Source organism: Salminus brasiliensis, chromosome 5 (genome assembly GCF_030463535.1).
Source record: "Salminus brasiliensis chromosome 5, fSalBra1.hap2, whole genome shotgun sequence".
Lineage (NCBI taxonomy): Eukaryota > Metazoa > Chordata > Actinopteri > Characiformes > Bryconidae > Salminus > Salminus brasiliensis.
Window position 1 is genome coordinate 25,377,064 of NC_132882.1, and position 19,645 is coordinate 25,396,708.

Consider the following 19,645-nt stretch of genomic DNA (forward strand, 5'->3'; position numbering starts at 1 on the left):
CAAAGACACACATGCACACACACACACACACACACACACACACACATCCTACATGTCATGTTTTGTGCAAGTCTGCAAATGGTTTGTTTCTTCGCATGGTGCACAACTATCAAAATGCAGCTCCTGTATTTACTTCGTTTTCACGCAGACTTCAGCAACAGATGATCCTTTTATTGCAACAAAATAAACCTTCTCTTTTAATAACTGAAAGAGAGATAGAGATTTTAAACATATACATAGCATAAGACAACCATTTCTTTCTACATCATTTTAATATACAGCATCAGGGCACTTTTCAGTAACGTCTGTTTCACGGAAACTCTTTGAATAAAGTTTCCACCAGACCATGCATCTGCCTCACGTTTCTAATCAAGTGATGTCAGAACGACGCATCCAGGGAGAATCAGTCTGTTTCAGAAAGGGGGCTGGGTTCTTGGGTTTCATTGCTGGGTTTCGTTGGGTTGGTGTGTTAGGGCCTGTTGGCCTGTATGTGTCTGTGTTAATATTGCTTCAAGCTGCTGATGCAGGTCTTAGGAAATGAGGTTATTGCATAGATCCGAGTGCATGGGAGCTCATGCAGAGGTTTCTGAGGGTCAGATGTATTTGTTGGCCAGATTTTTGACATCATTCTGAGAGAACGTCTCACTGTCCACCGAGCACAGGTGCTCAAACAGCTGCGTCATCTGCTTCCTCTCATCTGAGTCCAGCAGCATCAGAACCACCTGCACGCACACACACAAAAATCCAGCTTCGTATGTCTGAATAATATACAGTCATGGCCCAAAGTCCAAAACCCCTGTACTTCTTTCAGAAATTCTTTTGCCATTACAAATGTTTTGGTATTCACATGTTTATTTCTTTCCTTTTAAAAAAATAACAGAGAACAGGTGAATTTTCTGATAAAAGTGCAAACTGAGTCTGACATTTTCAATTCTGATTTGGGCTACTTTCATATGTGATATTAAAATCCTGATTCATATCTGTGGCAATGCGAATCTGTCTGGAACTCTATCATATCTCCTGTAATTCTGGCGAAAATGATACCGAAACTTCACATCAACTGCTGCCTAATATGTATATCCCACTTATATCCTATGTATAATCTACGCTAAGTATAATCACTGGTCAGTGTTTTTTATGTTGTGGCTGAATAGTATATATTAAGTGTAGGAAGCATGGCACCACATAATCCACATTTCCTCCACTGCTACAGTTGCTTTGGTGAGAGGCAAAACAGGAGAGTGTGTTCCTTACCGAGAACCTTTCTGCTGTGTGGAGACGGTCGAGAAGCTGGTAAACCAGGCCTGGATCAGATGTCAGCAGCTGTGTGTCCAGTGTCTGCATGATAAAGCTGAGAGTGTGAGCGTCCAGCTGTGTGCTCACATACTGAGGAAGACTATCCGGTGGCACAGTGCGAAGGAGCTGGGCGCAGGCTGTTGTGTCATTATGGGAACGGGCTGCATTCAAAGCCTGTCCAAACTCGTATGCATTCGAGGGCTGCAGGTTGATGCTCTGACCAGTGCTCTTCTGCTCCCCATCTGAGCTGCTCTCTGCACCCTCCTCATCTTCCTCTTCCAACTGCACAGAACATGGTGAAGGATGCAGAACATCACTATGGCTGCCCTCTAGAAACAAAACTCCTAAGTAAAGTGGCTACACATGTGGTTACACTACGATTTAAAGCCACACAATATTGTCAGAAACTGACATTGCAATATATATGATATTAATAATGCACTCCATGTAACCACAATTTGGAGTACAATACATGATATTGGACAGATATAATCTGCCTCTGGTAGATATGTCATGAACAATCAAACAGCAAGTTGCAACATTTAATTTAATCTACCACATTGTCATGATGATGCTGAAACGATATATTGTGCAGCCCTACTGTGTAAATGTATCCAAAGTGCAATGTTATTCATTGTGCTCTTATTGTTCATATGTGGTTATTAGGGCATATCTTTAAACACTACAGGAACGAAGTAACTGATAAACAGTAGACAGATTAACTGATTATAGAAATAGTCCTTAGGTGTGTAGATGAGTAACGCCTGGCTTACAGATGAGTAGTGATTTGTCCGCTGTGTGAGTAGAATTGTGTTGATTCTGCTGTATGAGCTTGTTTTGCAGGTGTTTGCATATGTGCGTGTGTGTGTTTGCTCTGCAGTGTGAATGATGTTCACCCACCTCAGTGATTGTGATGTCCCTGCGTGGTTGGCTGGGAGACCCCTTGGCTCTTTGCTGCTTCAGCAAAGCAGTCACCTCCTCCAGTTCCCGCTCAGCCTCTTGCACACTGCTATCCAACCGCAGCACTGCCTGCAAATCTGAACTGCATGCCTCATAATCCTGCACACACCCCATAACAATGATGTCCACTTTGGAATGGTTTGATGAGGGTGAGCAAAGCAAAGTAACTGAATAATAGTTAATATTAGTTAATAATAGTAAGAAAAGAAGACTACACCCTGAAGAAAACTCCACACATCCACACAAACTCCACAACTTGTAGTTAATATGCATCACAAACAGTGGTCATATCTGGCTTTAATTCATTGTTGTATGTTCACATTTTATTAAATAATCTCTTCATTTATTCTGCCCAAAACAGAGTACCTTAAGAATCAGCATTTTCTGTTTCTAAAGCATACAATAAACGTCCCCTGGAGAAAGTGAAGTGCTTTTAAGCTTGAGTAAAACACAAAGTTAGCCAGTATTCCTTTTGCAGTACAACCCTGAAGCCTGCTGTTATAGGGAAAGTAAAGGGAAGCAAGGAGCCACTGAATATGCTAAGGGGGTGAGCTTAGAGGCAGTTCTCTTACCTTCAAGCCCTTATTAGCCAATGCACGTCTGTAGAAGGCCTTTTTATTGGAGGACTCGAGCTTTAGGGCGGAATCACAATCTTGCTTGGCTTCAGCAAAGCGCTCCAGTTTAATAAAGCAGAGAGCTCTGCGACAAAAAGAAAAGAGTTATATCACAGTCCTTTAAGCACAGCTCCTCATGCAAATATGTGAACACACAGTCAGTGAGTATGTTAAAACAGCCCACAAGCTGAGCTGTGTTGGACGTTATAAGTTATATGTTTGGAGAGAATCTGTTGCTAAGTGAGAGCCTGCAGGTAGATGCTTTCAGGGCTGTAAAGATTCTGAGCTCAAGATTAAATGTTAAGTACTTAATATGTAAAATGACAAAAAATGAGCATACCATTGCAGAACAAATACTTGTAAAGTAATGTGTTCTCATGTAATTTCAGTGGAACAGTGGAACTAAGCTATGAATAATGCAACTGACAGTGGTTTCCATGAAATCCCTTGTTAGATAGGCTTACCGCCATAAACAGATAGGACTGTTCTACACATTCTTTGTGGGACATACAGATGTGTGTGTGCTCTTGTATATTCTATTTGGCATATTTAGCTTGAACACAGCTTCAGTCTTCTGTTTATCCTGCCTAGAACAGCCAAATCCTCCACCTAGTCCTCTAATGGATCTGGGGGGTACATGTAAGGTAAATGTAAATTGTGCTTTCTGGTTGGAATTTCTTGTTAAGGTGCGCTGGGGTAGTTACACCATACCTGTTGGTGTAGATTGCACATTCATCTGATTTGAGTTTAAGGCATTCGCTGTATTTCCCAACAGCCTCTTGGTATTGGCCTTTCTTCACTAACTCATTTCCTTCTGTCTTCAGGGAAGTGAAACGTGTCTCTGCACTCCTGGCTGAAACACACCACACTCACAGTTAGGAAGTTTAGATAGTCACAATCCATTCTTTAAAGCTCTCATGCAATCTTATGCAAACATTTAGGCACCCTCGTTCAACTAAGACATTTTGGTGATTTTTGTGAAAGTAAGTTAACCAACAAGTTTCTGCATATTTTCTATTTATTTTCTGGAAAAAAAACAGATTTAAACCATATTATCGCTGTCCAATGAAAAACATGTATCTTCAAAATAGCAACTTTTTAGGAGAAGCAAAAAACATCTTAACTCCAGAGTTAATTCCAAGTCATTTTGGAGCATTTCTACTGGTCCATTCATCTAGAATTATTTACACAGTGTAAAGAGCAACTACACATTATAAAGACAACTGACAAAGACAAATGAAAAAAATTGAGATACATGTTTTTCATTGGACATGGACCTATTCATTTTTGTGAGTGCACACTTAACCATTTACACTGAAGTTATAAAGAGTGTTTGGTGGGCATGGGGTAATTCATATGTGTTAGTTTTAAGGGCAATGTAACAAAGCAGTTTCACTTGAAGGGATAAAAACGAGATAAGTGGACCTGTAAAATACCATAAGTAATATGTAGGACGGGGGTGGGGAACAGTCTTGTGATTTTCCTGCTCATGCACACCCAATTAATTGCCAGGTTTAGTAGGCATGTTACAGCAAACTGTGCTCAACTACAGTCTTTGTTCACCACTTCTTATGTAGGCTAGGGGCCCTTTGAACGAACCTGCACTAATCAGCGAATATCCCTTAAGGTGTCTTGCAGCTGCCTCTCGACACTGCTGAGGGTTATTACGGGTGTAGTACTGGCACATGCAAAACCAGTCTAAACATGCATACAATACTTGCAATCTCTTAAAAGAACATGAATCATAACCTCATCTAACTGGACCCAACAACAGGTAGGGCTAGGGGCAGGTAGGTTTAGGGGCAGTATGGGCAGAATTTATAATGACATCTATTATATGTTAGGCCCATTCTGGCTACTGTGAGTGTTTAATGTGGGTAAAGTTATTTTAGGTCAAAGGTTGAACATTTGGTTATCGGCTGAACTTAATCTTAATCAACATTTTAAAACTAAGTCTATCCATTTTGATATATTTGATATTGTGTAGTGTGTGCCTGTACCTCTTAGGTCTGTGCATAGTTTATATGTATGCTGAGAGTTTGTGTGTATACTAACCTGCTTCCTGTGTGTCAGTCTCTTTGTGTATATGAGTTGAGGGAGGAGGTTCTGTATGATGCTGACGCAACGACAGTGGAACCACTGGAATCTCCGGCAACTTCTGTCTCCAGTCAGCACCATCCTGCTCTATTAGCAACCGTGTGATCCTTCATGTAACACACATATGGACACACACAGAGTATACACTAAATCATCCTGTTATGTGACCATCACAGACATGCCAAATTAGTCTGCACTCACTAATCCCTCTCTCTGTGTCTCTCTTTCTCTCACAGGTCAGTTTATTTTAGTTCAAAGAGCTTTATTGCCATGGCCATTCAGGGTGTTATGCTACACCTCTAATGACCGTTCATGATTTGATTTGATTCACAATATTGAATGCACAATTTGATATGGTTACAATATTTAGAAAAAATCTGAATGAAGAAAAATAATCACTGTTTCTAGTTGTTGCATAATCTACAAATAATGCTGGAGCTGGAAGGCAGAAAGAGTGGTAAATGGAGTGAATGTGCTGGAGTGGGTAGTTTGTAAATTTTGGAGTTTGTGAATTTTGGCCTTACATTATTGCACTGCGATAAAAACTGTGATGTTACAGTGCTAATGGCCATATGTTGTAACAGTATTGCTAAGATAAACGTAACAGCCGCCCCCTTAAAATACATGTATTAGGGTATTACCTTTGATTTCCGCTAAAAGTAACATCTAGATTATTAAAAGTCTGGTATACTGCACAAATATGCCAATAAAATTAGACAGTTCCACTTAATAAAATGAAAAGTTCCACAAGTAACACGTCTAAAAGAAAGTAAATGATCTCTAAGTAATCTTAAAACAATCTCAATATTTCTCAATATCTTCATATACAAAATATTGTTCAGAGGAATACTAGATAAATTAACTAGATATAGAATGGCTTTAGGGTCCCTTGCTTTGCTATGCATGTTAACTGTAATCAACATTGTGACAGTGGAAAGTGCTGGGAGGTATAAGACTTTTAGAGTCTTGCACAACAGTTTAATGCAGTTATATAGGTATGACCCACACACTCTTAAAAATGCTATAGAACAGCATAATTACTCCTGTTTAATTAGTATTAGATGTAAAATAATCAATAAAAAATGTTTTTTAACAGCAGTTTGTTAAACATGGTAATACCACCTTCCTCCATCTTCAAACCACAGAAAAATAAAATCATGTACTGTGAAATTAGATTTTTACCATAGAGCCCATCCTTATGAGTGGGATTCAATAATTTATTCCAATCAGTGAGTGAAAACGGTAAATAGGAATTGTAAATAGGGTAGTGGGTGCAAACTAGAAAATGACATGTTCAAAGTAATGATTTATTCTGAGAGTTTGTGTTTGTGTATGTGTGTGAGTATGTGCTTTTTTTGGGGACATCATTTTTTTCAAACTGCCAGAAAATGTTAAACCTTTGTCACATGGCACTCTTGGATCTAGCACTCATTTAAAAAGTGTCAGCAATAGTGAATTGGTGTGAATAGGTGAGACATATCTGGAATTTTGGTAGTAAGACATAACATACAGTAAGATATATTGCATTGCATATTGATACGCGCAAATACATATTTTTTCCAAATAGCTCATTACCATACTATGTTGGCCTAATTTGATACACTGGTGTTTCCTGTAATTTTGTCAGCAGCTCTGAAAGCTGTGTGTAGGCTGTGGTGTGGACTGTGTGTGGAAACTGTGTGTGGACAGTGTGGACTGGACATGAGTGCGTGTTCTGAAGAGATCCTGCTGAAGGGAGCAGATACCTGTTGACACTGTCGTGGGCAGCCTGGATGCTGCTATCAATCTGGAGTACTGTTTTGTTGTCCACATAGGCTTTGCGGTAACGCTCCATAGACTCATACGCCATCGCCCTGCGTAGTAACGGCTTCAGAGAGAACGGCTTCAACTCTAGTGCCCTGGCATCAGCAACAAACACACCACGGAATCACACTCTTATTTAACACTGCATGCATGCGTTTCTCATTTGTGGTTGCTTTTGAAAGAATAATGTAGTGGGTTGGAGCACTCTGGTACAATTTTGCCCTTAATTCAAGTGTAATTGCTCAGTCACAACATAACAGCATGCCACCTAGTGGAACTGCGTACTCTGGAGTGCTGGAGCTTTATTCAATATTTTGGATCACTTATGCTCTTGTGGCTGAATGCTGTTAAAGTCTCACAGCAATGTTCCAACATCTAATGTAAAGCCTTCCCAGAAGAATAGAGGCTGTTAATGCAGCAAAGGAGGGGAAGGGGTACACTATTAATACACTCACTTTCATAAATTATGGAAGAGCAGAAAAAAAATAGACATATGGTTTGCATTAGCCCTGTAGATCCAGTCATAAAATCTAAAAAAACAAATACGGACCACTATGGAGGACCAACTATATTTGTGGTGAGAGGCAAACTGTGTAAACCTTTTTGTTGTGGAACCAGCACTTTCAGAATTATTCATGTACTGCGAGAGTAAGAACAAGGTCAGCTTGCGGTTGGGCTCAGGGTTTTTTTTAGTATAGTAATTTAGCTAATTTGGGGCTGAGGGTTAGGGGTGGGGTTTAGGGAGTGGGGTCGGTTTTGGTTTTTATAGTTAAAGGTGGCATAGAAGCATTTGTAGAGTATTTTAAGTTGATCTTTGATGTATAAATATTTAGTATGTAACTTTGGTTGGGGTGACAAATGCCCAAATGCTATTTACAAGCCTATTCACAAGCCTGTTATTTTGCCTCAGAATAAAACATGCTGATTTTTCTTTTATCGTGGAAGTAAGCTCTGCTTTTATTGGCTATTTTAAGTCATCAACGGCTCACAACTGCAAAGCATAGAGACTTCAACAGCTCCTCCACCTCATGGGATGCCAGGACTGTTCACTTGCTGTTTAACAAATCCCACCCCTTGACAAATGCAACTGTATAATTGATAATCAAGATAATCAATGTTGTTCACTTCACCAGTCAGTGGCACTAATGTTATGACTGATGTTATGTACAGAACTCTTATTATTAAACTATGCCAAGGTAAATACGGTTTTAATTCTAGGGAACCTTTAAAGCTCAACTGAGAACAATTAGTTGCTGACAGTGAAGGGGGGCCACTGCATGGGTTGGGTGAGGGTTTAAGGATGAGTTTTTAGGGTTTGAGAGGGTTAGCATAGTTCATCACAGTATGTCTGAGGGCTCACCTGCTGCAGTCAGCTATACAGTCAGAGCTGTTGCCATCTTTTAGGTAGCAGGCTGCTCTGTTTGAGTATAGTATACATAAGTCCTCTGGACTGTCGATTCCTAGACAGAAAAAAGAAAGGATTTTAAATCTACACATGAAAGTAAAGGGGTTTAGTAAGTATATCAATCTGATTCTGACTCTCCAAACATAGCTGCTAATGCAGTGTGCAGTGTGCACAGTTGTATGTGAGCTTTTTTGTCCCTGCAGTAGGGGTGTTCAAGGTTTTCCACGAAGGGCCAGTGTGACTGCAGGTTCCAAACCAATAGAGACACTTCTGATCTGTGGTTTGCGGACTAAGGCCACTTCATCACAAACAAATTGAGTCGGAAAGAAAACCCACAGCCACACCAGCCCTTTGTGGATAAAACTGGGGACACCTGCTCTAGAGAAATAGTCTTCAAGCTTCACATCTTCAATCCAATTTCTTGTTTAGGATTAGTCAATGACACTGTTGGTGTAAATGTTTGGCCACCTTGTGTCAAATGAATCATTGGTAACTAAATCCAGCACCTGAATGTGAATTTTGATGTCGGGAGTTGGACCAGAGTAATGTCTCTGGTAATCCATCAGTACGAGAGCTGAATGTGTTCAGTTCTCAAGTGGTGAATCTTGACAATGTGGTGAAACCAGTTTATTCACTTTACAGTCAACAAACTGCTCTGGCCCTCCCATTTTAATCTCACAGCTGTTCTGCTACAGTCTCAGCAAGACAGAGAGGCTACCGCTAGAACAGCACTCAGGGGAACAATACAGTACAGAAAGACAATAATAGAGAGACAGAAAGTGTGAGAGTGAGAATAAGTCAGAAAATAGAGAGATTGCACATCAGTGTTAATGGGTATCAGGCTCATATGAAAACAAAAACACTGGATCAGATATTGGATATAAAGCATCTGCATTTGAGCATGAAGGTCTACTTTTAGATGCTCATTGATGATTAAGCTCTTCAATTTAAAAAAACATCAGAGAAATAAACAGCAATTCAGTTCATTCTATCTGTATTCATTTGTTATAGTTTGTTTTACAAAGTTAGTAAAGTAATCTTTACGCCAATCCTGATGCCTTAAGTCTCTCCCACATGGTGAGAGTCATGGTTTAATAATTCAACAATGGTATCGTATCTGTATCGGCCGATGTGCAAAGTTTATGTATCAGTATCGGTATTGGAACAGAAAAAGATGGATCAGTGCATCTCTACTTAAAATAATGTCCAATACTATTCTAATAAGGAAAAAACAAATAGAAACTTTTTGTCAGGATTCCCTCAACATCGAAATTAGCTGATACTCAAGACTTTAATAATGGTATCAGCTTCAGAACAGAAATAGTGATATCTCTAAAATATGCCACCTCTAAAAGAAAGATAAGAATAAGGCACTCAGCTACCACGAGAGGCTTCTAGCTGCGTGTCCACAGTGCTCTGCGAGAGAACCAGATCTGATTTCATACAGAGTGGGCACGGGTCACATGACCACAAGGCATCGCTACGCCAAGCAGCTTTTAGCCACCGCACACTCAGAGTCAGATTAGAGACAAACCACACACACACACAGACTCACGCAGAGCAAGATTAGAGATGAAACACACACACATGCTCAGTCCGAGTTAGATTAAAGACAAACTACACACACACACACACACACACACACACACAAGCTTGGTACTGGGCATGGAGGAAACTTGGCATACACTGCACGCCCTCAGGCTTGTGCTTATATCACTTCACTTCATTAATCTTTCTCACACAGCAGTCATGTAAAAAGTACTGAATGAATGAATGTACAAACGCGTTTGGTGCCACAATGAATGAATGGATGAATGAATGAGTGTTATGAATTTATTAAGAACACATTTGCCCATCTAAAAAGGCAATACACAAATGTAGGGAAGTAAGAGGCTCCGAGGCCAGTACCATATGATCCAAGGGCGGATCTGGATATGTGTGTATGCGTGTGTATACCTGCTTCCGTAAACCCTGTGATAGCCTGTGTGTACTTCTCCAGAGCGTCTCCAAACTGTCCATTTTTGAAGAGCTGGTTGCCTTCATTCTTCAGCCGGGCCAGCGGTGGAGGCAGTGCTCCAGAGGCACAGTTTGATTCTGTCCTCTCCCTCTCCCCCACTGGACTGTCCGGCCTGCCGGTGCTTGGCCGAGCTGTGCTGCTGCCGCCGCCGCTGCCATTGGCTAGGCTCTTCCTGTTCTCCACAGCTGCTGGCTCCCCCTCTGCCTTCACTTTGTATTTGTCCGCGGTTGGCCCCCGTGCCCCCCCACTCTGTGCCTTCTTTTGCGCATTGCCCATTCCTCCTCTCACTGCAGCCTGCCTGTCCTCTCCCGCACTCTGACCACCGTCTGTGAGAGAGAGAGAGACGGACAGAAAAAGAGAGAGAGAGTAAGAGAGAGTGTGAGAGAGAGAAGCGCAGAGAGGGGGAGTAGGGGGTGTGTCTGCACCACTTACATCACAACAGGAAGAGGAGGGGACACAGAAGCTTTTTCGCAAAGACTTCCAGGAAAGCTTTCAGTCAGGGAAGATCACATGGCGCTGCTTAAACCCTACAGCCTTTTACCTGTAGGTGCAGGTTGTACTACACTCTACTCTACCTCTCTTAAATCTTCTTTTTTGTGTGGCTTAAACAGTTTCTTTTTGATAGCAATAGACTTCTTTTCATTAGCCAAAGACATAATTATTATAATTGTGATAACAGCTAGACAGCTCTATTGCTGTATTTTTTATATTTGATTTAAAGTGGAAGAGCATTTTTTACATTACATTTTTGATCATCATTATGATCACTTTAAGCTAAGATCACTTTTAGCCCATGCTTACTTGACTGTGTTTATTTTGTGGCTGCTGTACCTGTCAAAAAATCTAAAGTACATTGTAAGCTAGTAGTAGGTTAAATTTTATTATAATTGGATGGTTTTATGTGTATCCATGTGAATAAATGGAACGTTTATACGGGCAGAAACTAGGCAGGGTTTGATCCAAATAGCTACATTTAAATCAGCCAAATTCAAGCCTGCACAAGAACTTTTTTTGAGAATGTAATTTGGCCTAGATTTCATGTAAATCCTTCTATAGCTGGCTTTGACTTATAGCCATCAAACTTGCGCTAACCTTACTGGTCCATCTTCCGGGCGTATGCAAGTCAGACAGCTACCCCCCATTTAAAGGTGTACTTAAACAGAACACCATATTTACCTAAGCATAGTTGAATAATGAGAGATCAGTACATAGAAGAAATGCCATCAGCCCCAAACACTGTTGTCTCTTCAGTTCCAGTTGATGCACTGCTTGTATAAGGGCCAATGTAGGGATGAAATGTTTTTGTTACAGTGCTAAAGACAAAGCTATCCTATGCTATGCCATACTATGTGAGTATTGTGAGGCATCATGGTGAAGGATCCCACCATAAAGTCACCATCATCAGTGTGTTTCATTGTGAGGCAAAATAATCGGTTTGAAATTAGGCGTGTAAAACCATATCTGAGCATTTTCACCAAATTTGAGAACATACATTTAAGAGAACATAAAAGTAAGAGAACAAAAAAACCTAAATACCCTAAATATATTCTCCTTACACCATTTGTACCACATTCCACTATTTGACAGTGCATCCAAACAACCTTACAGTTTCAGCTAAAGTTGCCTGTGACCGTACAGGATGAAATTTGCCGTTAAGCATCATATAGTGCCACTTACCAGCTGGCATGCCATATTTAGTATCATCACCGTCATCATCATCATCCTCTTCATCTTCCACTTCCTGGATGAGAAGCTTCTTACCCTTGTTTGGTTTGTCAGCGTTTATTTTCTTAGTGATCTCCTCCAGCAGTCTCTATAAACAGTTAGATTCAGTCATGTTGTCAGAACCCACACTGTTGAAACACAATAAAGGTTTGACAGGCTGTTTTTTGTATTTAAGTATTTTTCTTCCTGCATTCACATTTCCCTTGACAGTAAATCGAAAGGAGTTGCACCTGTGCGGTCATGTTGTGCGGCTCCAAGCGAAGCACAGCAGTGATGTCATCATGGGCCATCTGCAGGTTCTCCAGCTGCTTGTGTGCGGTGGCACGGCGCAGCAGAGCTTAAGAACAACACAACACAAAGTTGCACAAAGGCCATAAGCATCAAAGTCAATTTATAGTTTAACATTGTTGACTCCATTGCTACAGAATTCCATATCAATTTTATTTTTTCAACAAATCCAAGGAGATGGAGACATTATAAAATTAAATGTAATCTTCTGACATGTAAAAACAGTAATTCATAGTGGCATTCATTAGTGTCATTAGCAATTGGCTAGTACAGTTGCTTTCTTTCACCCCAAGCATTTTCCCAGCTATCTGTGTCTGACAGGAAAGGAAATTACTACTGGTGATTTCACTGCTCTAAGGGACTTACTAGAACTGGCAATTAGGATATGTTGATTCAGGTATGCTTGAGCAGAAAAAACACAAAAAACAGGAATTCCCCACTCTTGCGTCTATGAGATAGCTTAGTTCTACTCAGAGCAAAGGTGGTCAATCATAGGCAAATGTTAGATGACATATAGATTAGGGCAGTTAAGCTCCGACCATAATGGCTTTAACATTTTAGAGTCAGGTGTGCTGGATGGGAACTCTTCAGTGCCGTAAATCACCAGGATTTGGTATCCATGCAATAATGGAAAATATTTGGAGCTATTTCAGCCAAAAAATGAGCATACACTACATAACACATGACATTCCAACATCTATAAGGTTGAATTGAGAGTTTCATGTTGATGCATCATTAATATTTATTAATGTAAATGGGTTTTTGCACCCCTGGATTTCAAAACTGGATAGTTAGTGCTATCCTCCAAGTGCTGACCTACAACAGCATGTGCGCAGTTGACAAGAACTGTGTACACTAGACCAGTAGTCCAGAAGATGTATTATATGCAATGTATTATACAGTACAGTGTGTGTATGAACAATAACAACAATATTGACATTGACCTCCACCTCACACTTCTCTACTAGGAGTCAAATTTCCCACTATTACTGCCAGAGCTATAAAAATTCTTTGTGTGAAGAAAGAAAACTCTACGGCATCTTTAACAGAAATGTAGTGCTGGTCCCTGTATTCTGACTCCTGACTCTACTCTTTGTTTTTTAAATCACACTGGCACCTTTGGTGTTGTGCGGCTCCAGCTGAAGCACCCGCTCACAGTCGTTCAATGCGTTGTTCCAGCGCTGCAGTTTGATCTCTGCCTGTGCTCGGTTATTATAGGCTGTAGTCGTTGGCATGATGTATAAACTCCTGCAGACATACCACACCAGAAACATCCAATCAATATTACAACAGAAGCAGAACAACAAAGACATCAAAAACACAGAAATCTGTAGAAATCTTAATAAAGTTATGACTTCAGCACACCTGGTGTAGTATGCCACAGCTTCCTCATAATCACTGGATCTGAAAGCCTCATTGCCTTTGTCCTTCTCATGATTTGCCAACACAACTTTCTCCTGCTCTGTAAGAGCTTACGTATGTGAACAAAACATGACATAGGTAAAAATATTTCACTGCAATGCCAATCATTTGAGCATTTAACCAAAAAAAAATTGTCACCTGTTGTGTCTATTTTCCTTTGGATTTTTGGAAGGCCGTCATTGATGATGGCAGGAGATTCATTTTTTGTCACACTTCCATCAATTTTAGCACATTCTTTTTCAACATCAAACCTGCATAAAGATACATGCAAATGAACAAATAAACCCTGATTTACTGTGATTTTAAATACATCAATACTTCAAATACAGATCTCATAAGCAACTGGAATTTCAAACTCACTTGTCCCAGTCTTGGTAGGCTCGGGGGAGGTGACGCTTCTTTGAAGTAGCTTTGACTCCATTATGGATCACTTTCTTTAGGAAAGTGTGATATGTTCATTTACAGTGATGCCAACATAAAATCAAAAACTTGACTTTAAAAACTGTATATTTTGTTTTACCTGAACGGAGCAGTTGGAGCCTCGCACAGGTGGGATGTTTTCACCATCACAGAATAATGGCAGGTGTTTTAGCTCTGCTTCATTTATTCTCATCTCCCTCTCCCAGGTCTGTGAAAGCAACAGTTTCATGGCATCTGTAGAGTTTTCTAATCATAGTAAAACAGGCTTCATCCTCTGGTGACTTGTTAGTCTCTCACTTAACAGGTAATTACGAGACCACACTCACAGACTGTGCTAAACTTTACAGTAAGACTTAACATGAATTCTGCAGGTGTCAGAGAGATCTCCACCTACCTGCAGGTCACTGGTAATCTGGCTCCACTCGTTATCAGAGAAACTGGCTTCTGTAGCTGGAGAATTCTCTTTCCTCAGCGCACGACTCCTGGGATCAAGCTTCTCTATGTGCTTCTCACAGAATTCAGTCAGGTGGGGGTAAATGCCCTCTTTGCCTGACCTGAGGGAATAAAGCATGAAGACTCTGATGCATAACGGAGAGTTTTATGAAAGTAGAGCAGAACATAAAGATAAGAGAGTACCTGAGGACTCCAAGGATCTTCTCCAAATACTTCAGGTCTGAACATGTTTCAATGTAACGGTAGTCTAAATGCTCCACTGGGACTGAGTGTGTGCTGGAGGAGGCTGACTGTGTGTGCAGCAGAGTCGAGGACACACATCCCAAACTCATGGCGACAGAACAGAGAGGGGTCACCGGTCAGATTCAATTGATCTCTGTTAAAATGAGCTACAAACACAAGCAACATCCATGTATCACCATCAGAGAAACGCAACAACTAAAATATATAGCTAACTATTACCCAAGTAACTCAAAGTAACTCGTTATCAGTACTTAGCACACAAACACTCGCACCATAAACCAGGTCATCACGAACAGCGTTATTAGAAACGGAAGCTAACGTTGGGCCAGAGATAACCTTCACCTTTACTCAGCCGTTATTCTCAAACAGAGGTCCATATATATCTATATATGAGTATTAAACTTACCAGGGCTGCACCAAAACGTGTTAAAAAGAGACAAACGTCGAAATGTGGGGTATAAGTAAGAAAAGAGCTCCGGGAAAAGTCTCAGCGGTCTGAGAGGCGCTAAGCTAAACCTGAGGGACGCGGCGTGTTTCCATGGTAGCAGATGGGCGGAGTTAAAAACTCAGAGGGGTTAGAGTTTAGATGTAGTTCAATATAAACTGTTAATATTGCAGTTAATAAATAGATATCTAATGCCTAAAATAAATAAGTATGTAAATCCAAAATGTAACTTTTTAAGAAAAAAAAAAGCAAAACTATCACAAGAACGGTCAGCTGGTGTTTTTAAATCAGGTAGAAAAGTGTTGGTCATTATCGTCATCATTATTGGTTGAAGATGAAATAGGAATGACCAGACTTGAAACACAATATTGTATATTATATAAATATAATTGTCTAATTGGCTAATGTTTTGGTAAATAATCTCTCAGTTTTTACAAAATGTTACATACACAATTTTCCAGCATTACAAAATATTAAAAATAAATTACAATTGTATTACAAAGCCATGAAGCGCATATGCATAAAAAATACACATGATAAATTCAAATTTCTGTTACTTTACTTTTTGTTACTTTTTTATATTGTCACTTGTAACTTCATTATTATTCACATTTTGTTGATATAAACGTGTTTATGCTATAAGCCTGCTGCATACTTGTTGAATAATAATTAAAAAAAAACTTGGTCAAACCCATATAAACACTCATGACCCGCCTACCCTTTCACTCTCTCACCATCAACTCTAATCCGGCCTTTTTACCCTTTGTAGCTCCGGGTCACAGTGCTGGAGAGGAGCATACGCCACAAAGGCAGTGAAATCAGAGTTTCTCTGGTTTAGTAAGTACCTACATTTATTATATTATTTTTCTTTTCTAAGGAAGCTGCTGCTAAAGGGATGGTGTCTTCCATTAATTCTGCAGATTATGATAATTAGTTAGGCTGAGGACTGTTTGTTTGTATGGGATTGAATTACATTGTAAAGAAATATAACATAGTGTATAACATATAGTGTTATTTCTGGCAGATGCCTTTTCCGCCCATTTTTAACCCATTTACCCTAGTGTGCAGCACAGCACTCATTGCAGTTAGTCATTCTCATCGCTGCAGTGTGTGTTTGCTGACTGAATTTGGTGGTGTGTGTGTGTGTGCGCGCGCGCGTGCCCGTTTGCTGGTTGGCTGGCTGGCTGTGCTCCGGGTTTGGCGCGTGTTGTGGCAGTGAGCGCGCGAATGGGAGTTTACGATTTAAAAGGCGCAAAATTCGAAACCGCACAGCGAGAAGTCGAGCAGCACGCGGCCCGTTACCGTGGCGACAGCAACGGATAATAACGGGGCTGTTTGGGTTCAACTGCTGCAACACAGAGCAAGCGAGAAAGACTAAACCTGCTGGACGCTCACTGAAGGAGCTCCTGAACATACACCCACACTCAAGAAGCTAAATACACTCTCGGACAGAGGCCTTTTTTCATACAGCGTGCTAGTGACGGGTAATTCTGATTAAAAACCATTAATGTTTACCTGAAATGGATAAAGCTTGAACTTCAGGCCAGCTTTTCTGAAACTGTGAGGTCTTGGTATTGTATTTTGTAATTCTGTTTGGTTCCAGTTTATTTCTTTAAAAATTTCTGTAGTCTATGAATGCTAAAGTAAGTGTGTGTGTGTGTGTGTGTGTGTGTGTGTGTGTGTGTGTGTTAATCCAACAGCAGGTGAAAAATCCACCGCCTGCAAGTTCAGTGAGGGTAAATCATGGAGAGTGCTGGGCAGCTAAAGCACTTGAACCTCCTGAAACCTCGCTGCCCCAGCACACACATGGACTTGCACACTCCCAGGAATGAGAGGGGAAAGCCTGCATATATGGATCTAGACACCCCAAGGGGCGAGTGGAGCAGCCGTCAAGACTCGGTTTGCTTGGACAATATGCTTGAAACGCCAAAGGAAAACCATGAGCTGAGCTTGTCTTTCAGTTTGCACAAATGGGGGAGGCCAAAGGACTTGGAAAAGGACCTTAAGAAAGAGCACATGCTGCAGACTGGTTGGTGCGAGACCCCTAAACTAACCAAAAAGAGTGTTTCGTTACGCAGACGTCTCCTCATGTCCAAATCGGCCACGGACATGAAGAAAACACCTGGCTCCAGGGAGTCTCGTACACAAGGAGATGGGGACAGTGCAAGCTTTTACTCTCCAGACATGAGTCCAACAGGGCCTCTTTCCTACAGCACTTTAAAGGCAGACGCCACGTCTGTGTCTTGCAAAAAGCGACAGCTCATGTTCTCTCAAGCGATAACCTCAACTCTTGAATGCAGTAAAAGTGGAGTGATCAGTCCTGCGCTGCGGGGTGGCGGTTCCTTCTCAGAACCTGATCTTAACGAGAGCATCATATCGGGTCTGCTTGTGTCTGAGATGCCTGAAACGCCACAGGGTGGTAACTTTGTGCCTTTAGCAAAGGAAAACTTCCAGACTCCCATTGATCGGCTGGCAGCAAACCTTTGCGAGAGTTTGAGTGTCCTAAGCACGCCTTCACACACCCCCATCTCCAAGCTAGATGCCACTGCTTCAGAAGACAGTGGCTTCAGCTCTCTAGGTCTAGATAAATCTCAGGACTCTTTTATAGATGAAGGCTCTTTCCAGGAGATGGTGCCACCATGGCCTTCCCACAGCAGAGAGAAGAGGCGTTCACGGCTGGAGCGCCAGCGAAGGCTATCCACGCTGAGGGAGGGTGGCTCTCAGTCAGAGGAGGATCACCGAGCACAGCGGGTGGAGGTGCAGCACCTGAAGGACGGAGATGTTTTCTTGGATGCAACTCCAATAGGAGCTGCTAGGGAGAAGCTGCAGGACCTGTCCCTCACCCCAGCCCTCCAAATGGTGCATGCCATGAGCCAGCGCAGCACACGCATTCTGACCCAGCACCCCAGCCTGGATGAGCTGCTTCGGGTCTCAACCCTAGATGGACCCATCAAAACTACACTGCCGCTCTCTGGCCTCATTGGTCGGAAAATGGGCCTGGGCAAGCTGGACATCCTCACTGAACTTGGCAAGAGGAACCTCCGGCATGTTCTAGACAGCATTCTCAAGCTCCTGTCCTCACAGGACATTTATATGTAAGTTATGAGGTGAAAACATGCTGCTGTTGTGCCATAAGCTGATACAGTGCACATTTTGAAATGTTGGGTTTCTATTTAAGAGACACTCTTTCCAGCACTGACATTGAAACCTTGAGTTTAGCTGATTCATATTACACTTGTTTTGTTATGATAATTGCATTAGTTTTCTCTGTAACTTTATGAATTCTGGGTATTGTCCTGAAGAATATTTGGGTTATTGTAGCATTAGATTTCTAGGGTAAAATGATAAATACCTGCTATGCCATCCCAGGTGTGGCCAGGTGTCTGAGGCCTGGAATGAAATCATTGTGCAAGATAAAAGGGCGTGTCGCAGGAGGAAGTTGTATGAGAGGGAGATGAAGATTGCACTTGAGGTGAGCTGCATCTGTATTGCGGTAATTAGCTCAGGTGACACTGGGCGATGCCATTGTTTCTGACTGTCAGTCCTGTGTTTCAGATGGGCAGCGCAGCCCGAGTCCCAGATGCTGAGACCAGGTTGACCCTGGCATGCCGATCTGCTCTGAGCAGCGTCCAGGCTCAAGCCAAAACCCCCAGCGCGCACACACGCACTCCTGCTGCCAGAAGCACTTACACCCCCTTACAGCAAATGACTCCTCACTCCAGCACCAAACGTCTAGAGTTCCTGCAGGTATGGGAGAAGACCAATATGTTGATTGTGATTTTTTTTTTTTTTTTTAATTTCTTTGCTGGGGGTGAATCAAGGTTACTAACACTGGACTATAAAAATTGTGTTGGAAAACTGACCACCTATTACATTAAAAGGAATTTCATTTACAAATGCTATCTTTGTCAGTGTGGCCTCCACAGAAATGTGCAGGCTGCATTGCAGCAGTGGATGGCTTTGCTCAGTGCTTTTGTATGTGTAGCAGACAAGTGTAATTTGACTTGGTCATCTCTGGCTTCAGCGTAGTTGATCAAATATCCGTAATGCTCATAATGTCATATGTACGTACTGTTTTTGCTTGTCTCAGGTGGCCAAAACCCTGTTCAGTGACGAGTGTCTGAAGCCGTGCCCGCGCTGCCAGCACCCTGCTCGTTGTCATGCGGCGCGAGGAGAGGGAGTCTGCAGCTGGGCCGACTGCCTCTTCCACTTCTGTACCTCCTGCCTGTGCTCCTACCACGGCTCACGAGACTGCGCTCACCTGACTAAACGCAGGAGCAAAAAGGACCTTCTGCCTGGCAGTGCCCAGAGCAAGCGCAATGTGAGGAGATTGTGAATGTATTGTAGAAATGTGAGATCTTGTATGTGATTTCTTTCTTGTTTTTAAAATTATGAATCTCGGAGGAGTTTGCTGTGACTTCAGCAGTTACAGACATGAACTTTGCTCTCCTCAGTGC

At 41.6% G+C, this 19,645-nt stretch overlaps 2 protein-coding genes across 2 annotated transcripts; one reads left to right on the plus strand and one right to left on the minus strand.

The window, feature by feature from the left end:
* Positions 1 to 150: 150 nt before the first annotated feature.
* On the minus strand, positions 151 to 15,223 carry spag1b (sperm associated antigen 1b). Its single transcript, XM_072679982.1, has 19 exons — positions 15,150 to 15,223; positions 14,684 to 14,889; positions 14,442 to 14,601; positions 14,148 to 14,255; positions 13,988 to 14,061; positions 13,766 to 13,878; positions 13,571 to 13,676; positions 13,323 to 13,453; positions 12,148 to 12,254; positions 11,870 to 12,005; positions 10,132 to 10,518; positions 8,131 to 8,230; positions 6,713 to 6,865; positions 4,926 to 5,074; positions 3,582 to 3,723; positions 2,829 to 2,955; positions 2,197 to 2,355; positions 1,255 to 1,578; positions 151 to 722 (listed from the first exon to the last, which is right to left on the minus strand). Exons 2-19 carry the CDS (start codon positions 14,830 to 14,832, stop codon positions 594 to 596), a joined length of 2,754 nt encoding a protein of 917 aa, XP_072536083.1. The 5' UTR covers positions 14,833 to 14,889; positions 15,150 to 15,223; the 3' UTR covers positions 151 to 593.
* Positions 15,224 to 15,977: 754 nt separating this feature from the next.
* On the plus strand, positions 15,978 to 19,524 carry fbxo43 (F-box protein 43). Its single transcript, XM_072679983.1, has 5 exons — positions 15,978 to 16,025; positions 16,889 to 18,283; positions 18,558 to 18,660; positions 18,744 to 18,935; positions 19,279 to 19,524. The coding sequence occupies exons 2-5, from the start codon at positions 16,932 to 16,934 to the stop codon at positions 19,522 to 19,524; spliced, it is 1,893 nt and encodes a 630-aa protein (XP_072536084.1). The 5' UTR covers positions 15,978 to 16,025; positions 16,889 to 16,931.
* Positions 19,525 to 19,645: the final 121 nt, after the last annotated feature.

Bases quoted from the DNA above. Each gene is read 5' to 3' on its own strand.
- spag1b (XM_072679982.1), bottom strand. From the start codon at position 14,832: ATGAGTTTGGGATGTGTGTCCTCGACTCTGCTGCACACACAGTCAGCC. The intron at 14,062-14,147 runs GTAAAACAAAAT...ACTTTCCTAAAG, and splicing joins GCTCCAACTGCTCCGTTCAG to AAAGTGATCCATAATGGAGT. The intron at 1,579-2,196 runs GTGGGTGAACAT...TGTTCTGTGCAG, and splicing joins GGGACATCACAATCACTGAG to TTGGAAGAGGAAGATGAGGA.
- fbxo43 (XM_072679983.1), top strand. From the start codon at position 16,932: ATGGAGAGTGCTGGGCAGCTAAAGCACTTGAACCTCCTGAAACCTCGC. The intron at 18,284-18,557 runs GTAAGTTATGAG...ATGCCATCCCAG, and splicing joins TCCTCACAGGACATTTATAT to GTGTGGCCAGGTGTCTGAGG. The intron at 18,936-19,278 runs GTATGGGAGAAG...TGCTTGTCTCAG, and splicing joins AACGTCTAGAGTTCCTGCAG to GTGGCCAAAACCCTGTTCAG.